This window comes from Anomaloglossus baeobatrachus, chromosome 2 (assembly GCF_048569485.1).
Source record: "Anomaloglossus baeobatrachus isolate aAnoBae1 chromosome 2, aAnoBae1.hap1, whole genome shotgun sequence".
NCBI lineage: Eukaryota > Metazoa > Chordata > Amphibia > Anura > Aromobatidae > Anomaloglossus > Anomaloglossus baeobatrachus.
Window position 1 is genome coordinate 132,300,562 of NC_134354.1, and position 14,400 is coordinate 132,314,961.

The 14,400-nt window shown below is 45.1% G+C and overlaps 1 protein-coding gene across 2 annotated transcripts in view; it reads right to left on the reverse strand.

Annotated features, from left to right (window-relative positions):
- SMG6 (SMG6 nonsense mediated mRNA decay factor) overlaps positions 1-14,400 on the reverse strand; it is a 420,134-nt gene that overhangs the window by 11,215 nt on the left and 394,519 nt on the right. For both annotated transcript variants that reach the window (XM_075335342.1, XM_075335343.1), the window contains one exon: positions 3,443-3,590. In XM_075335342.1, coding sequence (XP_075191457.1) covers positions 3,443-3,590 — 148 coding nt within the window. The remainder of the gene's footprint in view (positions 1-3,442; positions 3,591-14,400) is intronic.

Here is a 14,400-nt window from a genome sequence, read left to right on the forward strand (position 1 = left end):
GGATTGGCCTCTCGCCCCGGCTCTCTGCAGGCCCCGCCCCCCTCACGCAATGCACGCTCGCTCTGGCCCAACTGACACGGAGCCGCGACTCCCAGGTGAGTACACACACACACACATCAGATCATACTCACTCTCACACACACCTCACACATCACTTCCACACACTCACAACATCCTGGGATATCTCTTGCTTCTACACCGGCTCCGTCAGGATCCCAGCAGCGCCAGACATAACCTTGCGATGCTGGGATCTTGACGGAGGCCGTGAACGCTGGTAACCATTATACACATCGGGTAACTAAGGTCCCTTAGTTACCCGATGTGTATCATAGTTACCAGTGTACACCGGCTCACACTCACACACACATCACACATACATCACATCGCATCCACACATCAAGGTCCTGCAGCGGCGGAAAATACAGACACATAACAGCACACACACATAACAACACACACATACACACACACAAATCAGATCACACTCACTCTCACACACACCTCACACATCACATCGCATCCACATACTCACAACATCCTGGGATATCGCTTGCTTCTCGGCCTCGATACGGTGCTGTTGTGAGCTTCCAGGACCTGCGGGAGGATCACATGGCCAGAAGCATGTGATATCCCCGGATGTTGTGAGTATCAGCGCGTATGTGCAATATCGTCAATGTCTGTGTGTGTGAGTGTATGCGATCGGGTGTGTGTGAGTGGATGCGACCGGGTGTGTGTGAGTGGATGCGATCGGGTGTGTGTGAGTGGATGCGATCGGGTGTGTGTGAGTGGATGCGATCGGGTGTGTGAGTGTCGGCAGAGGAGCACGGCGTGCTGGAGGAGGCTGGGAGCAGAGAGGCTGATCATGGGGAAGGCTGGGAGGAGAGAGGCTGATGCTGGGGGAGGCTGGGAGGGGGAGGCTTGGACGAGGGAGGCTGATGCTGGTGGAGGCTGATGCTTAGGGAGGCTGATGCTGGGGGAGGCTGGAAGGAGAGAGGCTAATGCTGGTGGAGGCTGATGCTTGGGGAGGCTGATGCTGGGGGAGACTGGGAGGGGAAGGCTGATGCTGAGGGAGGCTGGGAGGAAGGAGGCTGGGAGGAGAGAGGCTGATCCTGGGGAAGGCTGGGAACGGGAGGCTGATGCTGAGGGAGGCTGGAAGGAGAGAGGCTGATGCTGGGGGAGGCTGGAAGGAGAGAGGCTGATGCTGGTGGAGGCTGATGCTTGGGGAGGCTGATGCTGGGGGAGACTGGGAGCGGAAGGCTGATGCTGAGGGAGGCTGGGAGGGGGAGGCTGGGAGGAAGGAGGCTGGGAGGAGAGAGGCTGATCCTGGGGAAGGCTGGGAAGGGGAGGCTGATGCTGGGGGAGGCTGGAAGGAGAGAGGCTGATGCTGGTGGAGGCTGATGCATGGGGAGGCTGATGCTGGGGGAGACTGGGAGCGGAAGGCTGATGCTGAGGGAGGCTGGGAGGGGGAGGCTGGGAGGAAGGAGGCTGGGAGGAGAGAGGCTGATCCTGGGGAAGGCTGGGAAGGGGAGGCTGATGCTGAGGGAAGCTGGAAGGAGAGAGGCTGATGCTGGGGGAGGCTGGAAGGAGAGAGGCTGAGGCTGGGAGGAGAGAGGCTGATGCTGGGGAAGGCTGATGCTGAGGGAGGCTGGGAGGGGAAAGCTGATGCTGGGGAAGGCTGGGAGGACGGAGGCTGGGAGGAGAGAGGCTGATCCTGGGGAAGGCTGGGAGAGGGAGGCTGATGCTGGAGGAGGCTGGAAGGAGAGAGGCTGATGCTGGCGGAGGCTGATGCTGGGGGAGGCTGGAAGGAGAGAGGCTGATGCTGGTGGAGGCTGATGCTTGGGGAGGCTGGGAGAGGGAGGCTGATGCTGAGGGAGGCTGGGAGGAGGGAGGCTGGGAGAGGTAGGCTGAGAGAAGAGAGGCTGATGCACACACACACACACACACACACACACACACGCGCGCGCACTGCACAACACACCACACACACACACACACACACACTGGGAACCACAAACAACTGCCCTACACAGACACCCACACACACAGACAACGCTGCACACACACAACACCCAACACACAAACACCGCGGCACACACAAATATACGCACATACCGCACAACACACACATTGCACAAAACATACCTCCCCCCAAAACACACCACACACACACAAACCGCGCAACACACACACACACAACGCTACAGACACACAGCGCTCCACAAACAACGCAACACACATACAACACCGCTCTCACCCCCCGTCACACCCAGACAACACCCAGAACATGTACAGCGCCTACACAAACACTTGGTAACTACACACAACAACATCTCTCTCTATATATATATATATATATAACAAAAATCATACATGAACTACACAATACATAAATTCTAGAATACCCGATGCGTAGTACTTCTAGTAAATAAATAAAACATATATACACAAATACATATATACACAGTATATATATATATATATATATATGTATATGCAGGTATGCCTTAGCAACTACTTGACTGACAAATATACAGCTGCACTCTGAAACACTAAGATATGCAAACATTGAATTTAGGAATTTACAAATGCATGACTGCTAAGGAAATAAATGTAAAAATGTGAGACACTTAGTGCATAAAAAAAGGCCAGTTTTATGTGAGCTCAGCAACCAGTGTCAAGGCGTATCTCTTATGCGGCGTTCCTACCTAAGCCTACAATCTGTTCAACCCAGGTAGAGGCATTAGGTAGCGACTCAGCATAAGAGATCCGCCTTGACGCTTGCTGCTGGGCTCACATAAAACTGGCCATTTTTATGCGTTAAGTGTCTCACTTCTTAAATTTATATTCCTTAGCAGTAATGCATTTCTAAATTCCTATATTTAATGTATGCATACTTTAGCATCTCAGAGTGCAGCTGTATATTTGTTAGAGTACATTTCATGTTCAGTTTTGCACCTATTCACGTCTGTTCGGAAGTACAATCCATTTTCTCATTCTTGCCACTGGTAGACACTTCTCTTAAGACCATAAGTGAATATCTGCTTTTAGACAATGACTTCTCAAATTCCAAATTTAGAAGATTCTACAATTATGATGATAAATTCCAATCTAAATAAAACATGGATAATAAACTCCGCTTCCTAGTGTCCTCTCTTATAAATACGTGGGCTTCTAAAGGATAGTATCTGACAGTACTCAAAAAAAATCATCCAGAACTCCTGAGAAGCACAAATGTCACTGTGACATGACATCTACATGCGCAAGAAACCCGAGAGGTTCTCCTGAAAGACTGAAATAATCGCATTAGGACGTCTGTGCGATCAATGCAGTTATCACAATTATATGGATTCCCACTAATATATTGTGTAGACTGAATGACCTGGTATTTAGGTTTATTGTCCCTTATTATTGCTGTATATACCTTCTACAATGCCGATCTTACCTATAAGAGGAATAACTAGTATATAGATCTGACATGACAGAAGCTGCTGCATCCCAGGGAGGTGATTGATGAAGCCATTTGTATCAGGAACCAGGAATAAAGGACAGATTTCCAGTTCTAGAGGTCGTGTCTTGCCATCCAGGACAGCCTAGGAAAAAAAAATACAGAAAAGTAAAGTTGTTACCAGCAAATGGTTAATAAATGTATTAGCAAATTAAGAGAAAACTAGGATAGACTCATTAATGAATGAAATGATGCTTTTTTTGTGCATTAGACAATCTCCAAATTGTTGCCTTTAGGCTGGATTATTATTTTAGGAACTTCTCTGTGCCCCATCCTAATTTTGCCACTCAGGACGAATCAAGGGATTCTGCGTGTGAGCATAGGAGATATAGGAAACCACCTGTCCTCATACAGGTGTGTGTACTGGACCACAGGAAAATGATGAATTCTTAAAGGGGTATTCCCATCCCATCCCAATATGTAGTAGGTGTAATAATAATATTAGCAATACCTCCAATTAGAAATGTAGTATACTGTAGTTCGCCTGATTCACTATGTTGCCTATCTACGTTCAGGGCATTGCAGGACCTTAGGTATCCATGGTTATGATCATGCATATAGTCACAGTTGGTTAGTTGCTAGTGGTCATAACCATGGATATCTAAGGTCCTGCAATGCCCTGAACATGAGGTAAGTGACATAGTGAATCAGGAGAACTATACTACATTTCTAATTGGTGGCATTATTATTAATACACCTACTACATATTAGGATAAGATATTGGAGATGGAAATACCCCTTTAAATATATGGAATATCAGGGAGAAATATAGGTCAGTGTTATATGTTCACTTGTGTGGTCAATTATTAGCACATCTTCTGGTCTAATTGAAAGCCAAACATCTGGCTTTAGTGGCCGCTACATAACTAGTAAAAAAAAATAAAATATATAATATCTAAAAATCAAGGGTGGGGGTGACTGTATATCCCAACCCTTTCCAGTCCTGCATATTAGAGCTCTGGGGCGTCTTTGAACAGGCTGTGACTGTCTGCACGTCCCCTCCGCAGGATGCACTGACCGACAACGAGGTCACATCATACCGAGCCAAGAACAGGGAGCAATAAAAACGGAGCTGGACGGCGGGTGGTCAAGGGAAGCAAAGCAGTCACAGGGTAGCAGGGCAGTCGGGAAGTCTGTGGCATTTCTCCTCCTGCAGGGTATTGTGTTATATATAGCCCAGGACTTCCTACTCCACAGGTTCACAAGGATACGGTATCCTGTACTCCCGTCTGCTTACGCTGCCCTGTAAGTGACAGCACTGCATCCTTGCCTCCTCCAAGTGCACGCGCGCTCATAAAGGAAGAAGATACTTAATGCTCATAAACAGCCAAAAACCACATTACTTCAAAATAGATGATCTCATACCATTAGGCAGGTATTAGTTCACATACAACCAGAAAAGAAAATAATGAAAAAAATATTTATAGACTACTATTTCTTCTGTATAATCACCTTGTCCAGCCTTGCCCAATGACAGTCACTGTGGATCATCAAAACACGTCCAACCCCTAATTTTCTCTCGCCAGAGGCTGGCGTATCAGGGTAGATTGACAGAATCGCAAAGATCTCACTATATTTCAATTAGGTGTATGAAAGGTGAGTAACCAGGCTGGTTCTGGGCAGCTCGCCAATTGCTAAAGGGTACACATGTGTGTTGTGTCCCAGAAGGGCTTTCACCGGAGCTGTATTACAAGTCGCTCGGCACAGATTGCAGGGTCCAGGCATATGGTGAGACAGATGTGCCTGGCAAGGATTCAAGGTTACAAAATGAAGAATTATGGATGCAAAGGGCCCTGGGCACTAGCAAAGGTGGGGGCAGGAAGATGAAGAACAAATATCTTTTCCCCTTTGGTATCAGTCTTAAGCTCATCTGGAAGGAACTTACTCCTGTGAAACGTTGCATTCTAAGCCCGACCAAACAATGAACATTGACAGAGGCCTGAAATCATCTTCAGGCAAAAGTCGTCTTTTTATCACAAGGATTTGTTGTCCATGTATAAACATGTCCAACGGTCTGGAACTTTTTACCTGTAGGTTTTCACTGATGGTAAAGTATACGCTCTAATCATAGTTCAGCACTCGCATCCAAGAAAAATATGTTAAAGCACGAAAACTGGTGAAGAAACGTAAGAAATTGTGAACCTCACTGATCTTCATTAAAAGTGAGAACCCAATTACTGCATCTCCTCATTTATATAGGACAGTGGTATTATAACCACCATTGTGCACTGTCTTTATAATTGTACATGTCCTACCACAAGAGGTAGTAATGGCAGACAAACAAATGGTGGGTTAGAAATAATCTAGTAATAGTAAATCTATAACTGGCGGAGAAAAGGCTGAATCTGATGAACCGGTCTCTTTTTCAACCTAGGTGAGGTTCACATTTTTTTTTTTGGACTGTTATGGCACATAATACAAAGACTTATGCATTTACACGTCCTTCTGATAGAAGTCACAGTGCATTTTTTGATGCTTCTTTTTTTTTGAGAAATCTGCAACAAAATTTACATACCTATCCTGAAGTCAGCAAAGTCTGAGATTTCTTAAGTGGTGTACTCACATTGCTTTTTTTTTTTCCTTACAGATTTGATGCAGAAAAAAATCTGCAGCATGTCAATTGTTGGGGCTTTTTTAGCCCTTCCAGCCATTGACTTTACAAAAAAAAACAAAACGAAAAAAAAAAAAAAAGCAACAAAAACGCATACGTTTTTTGGCCAAAAGGTTCAGATTTCATGCAGAAAATTTCTGCAACGTGCGCACATATCGTAAGAGTGAAGCAGTCATTTACATATTGACTGTAAGAGTAAAGTCTTTACCAAAATACGTTATTCTTTTTTATGCTTAAAATTGTTAAAAAAATACAATAAAAATGCAATCCTTAAGTGCAAAGAAAAATAAATTAAGTGCTAAAACTTGAGAATGAGACAGAGATCGTCAAGTATCAGAAACAAATAGTTGTTTAAATACAGGAACAAATCCAATAAGTACCTTACCAAAATACACATACAAGGAATAAGAAAGCTACAAGGTAATGACGGATGCATTACAACGGCCCACAAAGATAGAAATGGTCACCTCATCAAAATACAGCATCTGAAAATTGGCAGATTAATGACTACTCCATGTAATAACAGTTCCAAATCTGCAGCGTGTCAATTCAGCATTTTTAAGTGTTTTTTGACCCATTCAAATTTATGGGGTGAACCTCAGCACCGTTTTTTCTGCCAATGCTCCAGTAGTTGCAGCACATCTTTCTACTGCAAATACGGATCGTGTGCGCATACCCTAAATCAGGGGTCTCAAACTCCGCTACTCAGCTAGATATATGGGCTACACATTGAAGAAAAAAAAATTTGCAGGGGCTACATTTTTACAAGACAAAGTGACATTTTTAGTGATACCATTTTTTTTCTATACACCGTGGGATCACTTTCTTGAACATTTTTTTGTTTGTTTATTATAATAAATGTGCATTTTTTGTTTAAGTTTATATATAAAAAGCATTTTTAATAGTAAAAAAAAATAAATAATGCTTTACTTTGATATTTTTTTACATTTTATCCCCTTATTGAATGTAGTATTGTTTTACAATTAGCAGCATCATATAATAATCTTGGCCAACATCTTGTAGTAATGTTCCCCATCCTTGTGTCCTATAGTAATGTGCCCCATCCTTTTGGCCTGTAGCACTGTGCCCATTCTTGTGTCCTGTAGTAAAGAGCTTCATCCTTGTGCCTTGTAGTAATGTTCCCCATCCTTGTGTCTTGTAGTAATGTCCCCCATCCTTGTGCCCTGTAGTATTGTGCCCATCCTTGTGCCCTGTAGTAATGTGCCCCATCCTTGTGCCCTGTAGGAATGTCCCCCATCCTTGTGCCCTGTAGTACTGCGCCCATCTTTGTGCCCTGTAGTAATAGGCCCCACCCTTGTGCCCTGTAGTAATGTGCCCCATCCTTGTGCCCTGTAGTAATGTGCCCATCCTTTAGTAATGTCCTCATCCTGGTCCCCTATTATGCCTCTCTTCACATCCGCAAAAAAGGATTCTTTTTACCTGTCCTCTCGGTGCCCTCCTACATGCCCACAATCAGTGTTAGCAGTGTTTTGGAACAGCATGCTTCAACTGGGTCCAAAACGCTGCAATATACAGTACAAGCACAGTGGATGGGATTTCTAGAAATTCCGTGCCCACTGTGCTTGTTTTTCCGCAGCAAACACTGACATGTGGTGCGGTTTTTCTGAGCCATAGCATGTCAATTATTTGCTGCAGAGTCGCACGTGTCCTCCACAGGGAGTCTCTCACACTAGTGAGAGACCGTAACTGCCTGAGCCCAGATCGTGGGTACGAGCAGTTGCGGAATCCTGTGAAGACTCGCGGCCCCGCAGGTCAGTGTCTGCGGGACGCAACAGGCAGCCTTGCGGGCTGCATGCGGCCCACGTGTTTGAGAACTCTGCCCTAAATGTACTTTCCAGTAATTCTTCAGAATAAGCTGTCGTGTGTGTACATGAGAAACCCTATTTTTGACCATTACAGAACTTGTATCCTGAGTATTCAACAGTTTTCCCTCGGCAGGCTCTACCACTAATTTGCAATTTTGGTGGCAGGAGGCTTGCTACCATCTTGTCTCCCAAACACAAAAATGGATGCCTTCTCTTCATTTCTTCATTCACACACAGGCAGACGCAACATTAGCATAAGGAAAATGAAACAGCAGAACTGTGTGGATGTGAATCTAGCTCTGAGGTAAGGTAAAAGACTTGTAAGAAAGCTCAGCACAATCTATGACTCCCTCAGCCTCCTTTCTCTTCATTCCTCCTCCCTTCACCACTGAGTGTAGTTGGAGAAGCAACCTGACATGTCACTGTGCTGGCAGTCTGTCCTGAGCACCAGTTGAGGTGAAAGTCAATCATGAGGAAGGGGAAAAAGAGGCTCAAAGAATAAAGTGAATTCTCTAATAAGATAGATTAAAGTTTATTGTATTTATCTGTAGTATTAATTTATGCAAAATTTGTTGAAAATGCAGGTTTTTTTTAGTGCATCTTAGAATGTGAAATTTCTCAGCACTTTCCTATGAGCAAACACACTATGGCTTATGAATGAGGACGTCCTATTTGCACAGGTAATGAGCAAAGAGAATATTTTCTAGGCAAAGGAAAATGTTTTAACAGATAACTTCTGGAACACAACAGAGAACATCTGTAAAAGTCATTATCCCTGATATCTGGTGAGTGTATGCGGTCACTGGCATTTAATGTATAACATAATGTATTCCTGGAAGCCTACAGGACAGCGATGTTCCTAACAACTCAAAGACTGAGAAAAGCCAAACTGAGAAAAGGGATAATAGGCTCGCCATGCTGTGTACCTTCCTGCATCACATACAAGCAGCTAACATCGTCACTACTGGAACCTACCAGAAAAGAAAGCTGCGCAATGTAAACAGAGACTTAAGGGGAGACAGCGCACAGTGTTCAAATGGCAAAATTAACTCACATTATGTTCCTATAGATTCTAATAGGACAGCCCTCTATTCGCCAACATATTGGCCAAAAAAGGAATAATTTGATCTAACCATGAATTAGAACAGTAACCTATGAATGTCTAATCTTCATGTATTTTTAAAGCTTCTGTATAAACAGGCAATAGCCAATATGAATGGTATACTACACAAGTTCTACTATCCACATTTGGTAAAGAAAATAAATCAGCAGCATGTCAATTCTTTGTGTTTTGGCTGTGTTTTTCACCATTGAAGGTAATGAAAAACCGCATGCAAAAACGCAGTGAAAAACACAACGAAAATGCATTAAAAACACATCAAAATGCTCTTTTTTCCTGCCAAGAGATAAGGAAATGGTGCAGAAATGTTTGCAACCAAATCTGCAACATGGGCACAAAGCCTAAGAAGGGCAAGGTAAAAGAGGGACACTTAAGGTATGTGTACACAATAAGGACACGCTGTGTCCTAGACGCAGCGTGTCCTCTCCTGCAGGGCCGCGAGTGCTCTCCACAGGAGACCTCAGCTGACCGTGCCCACAATTGAGGTTCGGGGCACTGCAGACTGTCCCTCTGTTCCCCCTGTGGAGAACTCTCATGGCTCTGCAGCATAAATTGACATGCTGCGCCCCGGAGAGCCGCACTGCATGGCAGTTTATGCTGCAGAAAAAACAAGCACAGTGGATGGGATTTCTATAAACTCAATCCACTGTGCTTGTAGTGTACAACGCAGCGTTCTGGACGCACTGAAAACACACTGCGTCCAAAACGCTGTGGGCACTGATCATGGGCACACAGCCTAAAGGGGAGGCTCCTATTAGGTTGATTCCTTTGTGTGTCGATACTATATTTGAAATTTAGAGATTCCTTGTAGGGAAATCTAGGGCGGGGATCATACATTCACAGAACACAATTTTGAATGAAAGGGGTTGTCCTTGGCTTTGATATTGATTGCCGCCAATCCTTAAAATAGGTCATTAATATCAGATTGGTGATATCCAGCGCTCACACAGATCAGCTGTTTGCAGGTCCCATGGCGGACAGAAGGAAACAATGTAATGAATCAGAATACATAACACCTCCGAACACTGTATAGTAGTCATTTGAGTACCACAACTCAGCTACCACTGAAATGAATGGGAGCAGGGCTTTAATACCACTATACAGTGTACGGCGCGATTGTGTTCCAGCTCCACAGTGTTCATCAGCTGGTTGGTGGTGGTGCCGGGTGTTGAACTTTACTGATCTGATATTGATGACCCATCTAAATGAACAGCCTTCAATGAGTGGTTGAATGCAACTTTTCACTGCAAAATCATCTGGTTTAGGCTAGCTGTCAAACGAAGGGCTTGCCAGTAATGAGGCAATCCTTTACCTGACTAATGCTAGGCTCACACATTACTTTTTTTTTACTCCATTATAGAAACAGAAAAATGGAAATCCTGCAGCAAACAGATCTATTACATGATGGACACAAACAAAGCTCAATGGATGTATTGACTAACATGCGGTCCAGTTGGGGTGTCTCTCATTTTACTGGAAACTAGGGATGAGCGAACCTGAATGGTAAAGTTTGGAGTTTGTACTGGACACAGAGTTTCCGGGGCCTGAACTCGAACGTAGTAAGGCTAGTTTCACACTTGCATTGAACGGCATCCGTTGCATTGCGTTGTGTGATGGATGCAACGGATGTGTTGCATATAGTGGCACAACGGATCGTACAAAACACCGGAATCTGCTGTTTTTTGTTTTTTTTCTTTTTTACAGTTTTACCGGCGGCAGACTATTGTGAACAATCAGCTGATCACCTGGCTGCCGGGTGATCAGCTGATCGCTCACAGCAGCCGGCCATCGGGTGATCAGCTGATCGTTCGGCCGCCGAGAATGTGTGCGGAGTGTGGGGGGGCGGAGCCGAGCAGGGCCATAGTGCTGAGGATGTCAGTACCGCGGGGACTGCATGGCTGGGGATAGGTGAGTGTGTGTGTGTGTGTGTGTGTGTGTGTACATGCGGAGTGGAGTGCGAGAGGGGGCGGAGCCAAGCGGGGAAGTGTCGGGCTCCCTGCACACGTAGCCAGGGGTAGTATCGGGTAACTAAGCAAAGCACTTTGCTTGGTTACCCGATATTTACCTTGGTTACCAGCGTACACCGCTTAGCGCTGGCTCCTTGCACATGTAGCCAGGGTAAATATCGGGTTACTAAGCAAAGCGCTTTGCTTAGTAACCCGATGTGTACCCTGGTTACATGTGCAGGGAGCCAGAGAGAGCATGTGCAGCGAAATCCTAAGTATTTCGCTGCTCAAAAAAACGTTACATGCTGCGTTCCTTCCGCCCGGCGGAAGCAACGCAGCGTCGGCCAGCGGAAGCAACACAGGACCATTAGTCGCAATCCGTCGTCCATACAAGTTTATGGGAAGCAGCGGAATCCGTTAACGGATTCCGCTGTTTTCCAAAACGGCGGATTGCGACTGAAGAAAAACAACGCAAGTGTGAAACTAGCCTAAAAAAAAAAAAAGTCTGTGTCCAAGTTTGGGTACTCATAGTATGCTAATAAGCTTTGTTTAAAGACTGCAGCACAACAAATTCACAAGCTTTTCGGCATGGGGAAGAAGCCTGTACGCTTCTGTAAACAAAAAAAAAAGTAAATTATGCTGCATCCCACCTATTTTTGATAACCAGGTAAAGCAGAAAGCTGGGGGCTTTTATTATCAGGCTGGGAAGGTCCATTGTTATTTGACCCTTCCTATCCTAAAAATAGCAGCCTGCGGCCACCTCAGAAGTGGAGTATCCATTAGATGCACAATTGTGGTGTTTTTCCGGCTCTTCCTGGTGCAGTGGCAATCAGGGTAATACTTTTGGGGTTGATGTCAGCTGTGAGTTGGCTACTGGCATCAAGCCCAGGGGTTAGTAATGGAGAGGCATCTCTCAGACACCCTCATTACTAACCCGACAAGTGTATAGTTAAAAAATAAACAGAGGAAAAAAAAAAGTATATTTGAATAAAGACTCCCCCACTCTCCCTCGTTCACCAATTTATTAACTAAAGAAATCATCAAAGTTCCAACGTAACCTAATGGAGTAATATCCCACAATGCCCATCTATTCCTATGAAGCTTTGTTTTGAGAATGAAGCTACATATGAATCGATGTGTGCCGTGGGACATTACTCCACTGAAATACGTTGGAACATCGAGAATTCTCCTTAATTAATAAATTGACTGAGGGAGTGTGAGGTAGTCTTTGTTGGATTACGTCAGAAATTTGAGGATTTTTTAAAATGAATAAATTGGTGAACTAGGGTGTGGGGGAGTGTTTATTCAAATAAACTATTTTTTTTCCTCTGTGTTTTTTTACTCTACACTTGTTGGGTTAGCAATCGTGGTGTCTGATAGACGAATCTCCATTATTAACCCCTGGGCTTAAAGGGAATCTGTGACCAGTTGATTGCGATCCCATCTGAGAGCAGGATAATGTAGAAACAGAGACCCTGATTCCAGTGATGTGTCACTTATTGAGCTGTTTTCTGTCATTTCATTTAAATGAATGTGTTCTCTGCTGCAGATTTAGCAGTTATACAGAGCTCATGAATATGCTGGACTACCTGGCAGCACACCAAATAGTCCTCTAATGATAATGTACTGCTGATTAAACAGTGATTTTATCAAAACTATACTAAGCAGCCCAGCAAGTGACATGTCTGGAATCAGAATCTCTGCACCTACATTATGCTGCTCTCAGATTAGGTGGCAAAAACGTGGTGACATCCACCCTTTAATGCTACCTGTCAATTCCCAGCTGACATCCACCCCAAAAGTATTACCCCGACTGCCACTGCAGCAGGGAAATTGGGAAGAGTTGAGCAAAGCACCAGAATTGGAGCATCTATTTTAAGGTGGGAAGGGCCAAATAACCATGGGCCTTCACAGCCTGATAATACTAGCCCCTACTGCTTCACCTTGGTTGGGTATCAAAAACAGGGGAACCCTCAAGCAGATTTTTAAAAAAAATTATATAATTAACTTTACAAAAAAAAAAAAAAATGGCATGGGATCCCTTTTTTTATAATTAGCCAAGGTAAATCAGAAAGCGGAGGGCTGTAGCCTTGTCTGCTGTACCTGTGTTGGTTATCAAAAATAGGGGAAACGCTACATCATTTTTATTATTATAATATATTCCTTACCCACAAGTTTGCAGGGAAATTGTCCTTTTCTTACCCAATTTTTCCTTCCTTTTGCAGCCCCCTAGCCTTTACTGCGATAATTTTACAGCACCAAAGTTCAGGTCCCCATTGACCTATATGGCGTTTGGGGTCAAGTTTGGTCCTGAACTGAACTTTTAACTACAGTCCGTCTGACTCTGGCGAACCTAGGCTTCCAAGGGTCCTCTAATCCCTACTGGAAACCATAGTGCAATGTATTGTCCACGTTGCTCTGGTGAAAATCACGGAACCTGGAATAGAGTATCTTAACAGAGGCATAAACACAGGTGTGAACGGGTCTTAAGCTGGTGTCACACTAAACGACAGCGACGTCGCTGTTACGTCACCATTTTCTGTGACGTTGCAGCGACGTCCCGTCGCTGTCGCTGTGTGTGACATCCAGCAACGACCTGGCCCCTGCTGTGAGGTCGCCGGTCGTTGCTGAATGTCCAGCTTCATTTTTTGGTCGTCACTCTCCCGCTGTGACGCACACATCGCTGTGTGTGACAGCGAGAGAGCGACGAAATGAAGCGATCAGGAGCCGGCACTGGCAGCTGCGGTAAGCTGTAACCAGCGTAAACATCGGGTAACCAAGGGAAGACCTTTCCCTGGTTACCCGATGTTTACGCTGGTTACCAGCCTCCGCTCTTGCTGCCAGTGCCGGCTCCTGCACTGTGACATGTGGCTCCAGTATGCATCGGGTAATTAACCCGATGTATACTGTAGCAAAGAGAGCAAGGAGCCAGCGCTAAGCAGTGCGCGCGGCTCCTTGCTCTCTGCACTGTGACATGTAGCTGCAGCACACATCGGGTTAATTAACCCGATGTGTGCTGCAGGAGAGCAAGGAGCCAGCGCTAAGCGCGGCTCCCTGCTCTCTGAACTGTGACATGTAGCTGCAGCACACATCGGGTTAATTAACCCGATGTGTGCTGCAGGAGAGCAAGGAGCCAGCGCTAAGCGCGGCTCCCTGCTCTCTGAACATGTAGCACAGCGACCTTATGATCGCTGCTTCTGTTGTGTTTGACAGCTAAGCAGCGATCATAACAGCGACTTACAAGGTCGCTGTTACGTCACCGAAAATGGTGACGTAACAGCGACGTCGTTGTCGCTGTCGTTTAGTGTGACACCAGCATTAGTGGTGGTTAGCATTGTTGATTTCCAATGCTGGAGTCCCAGATTCAAATCCAAACAATAGTAACATCTGCA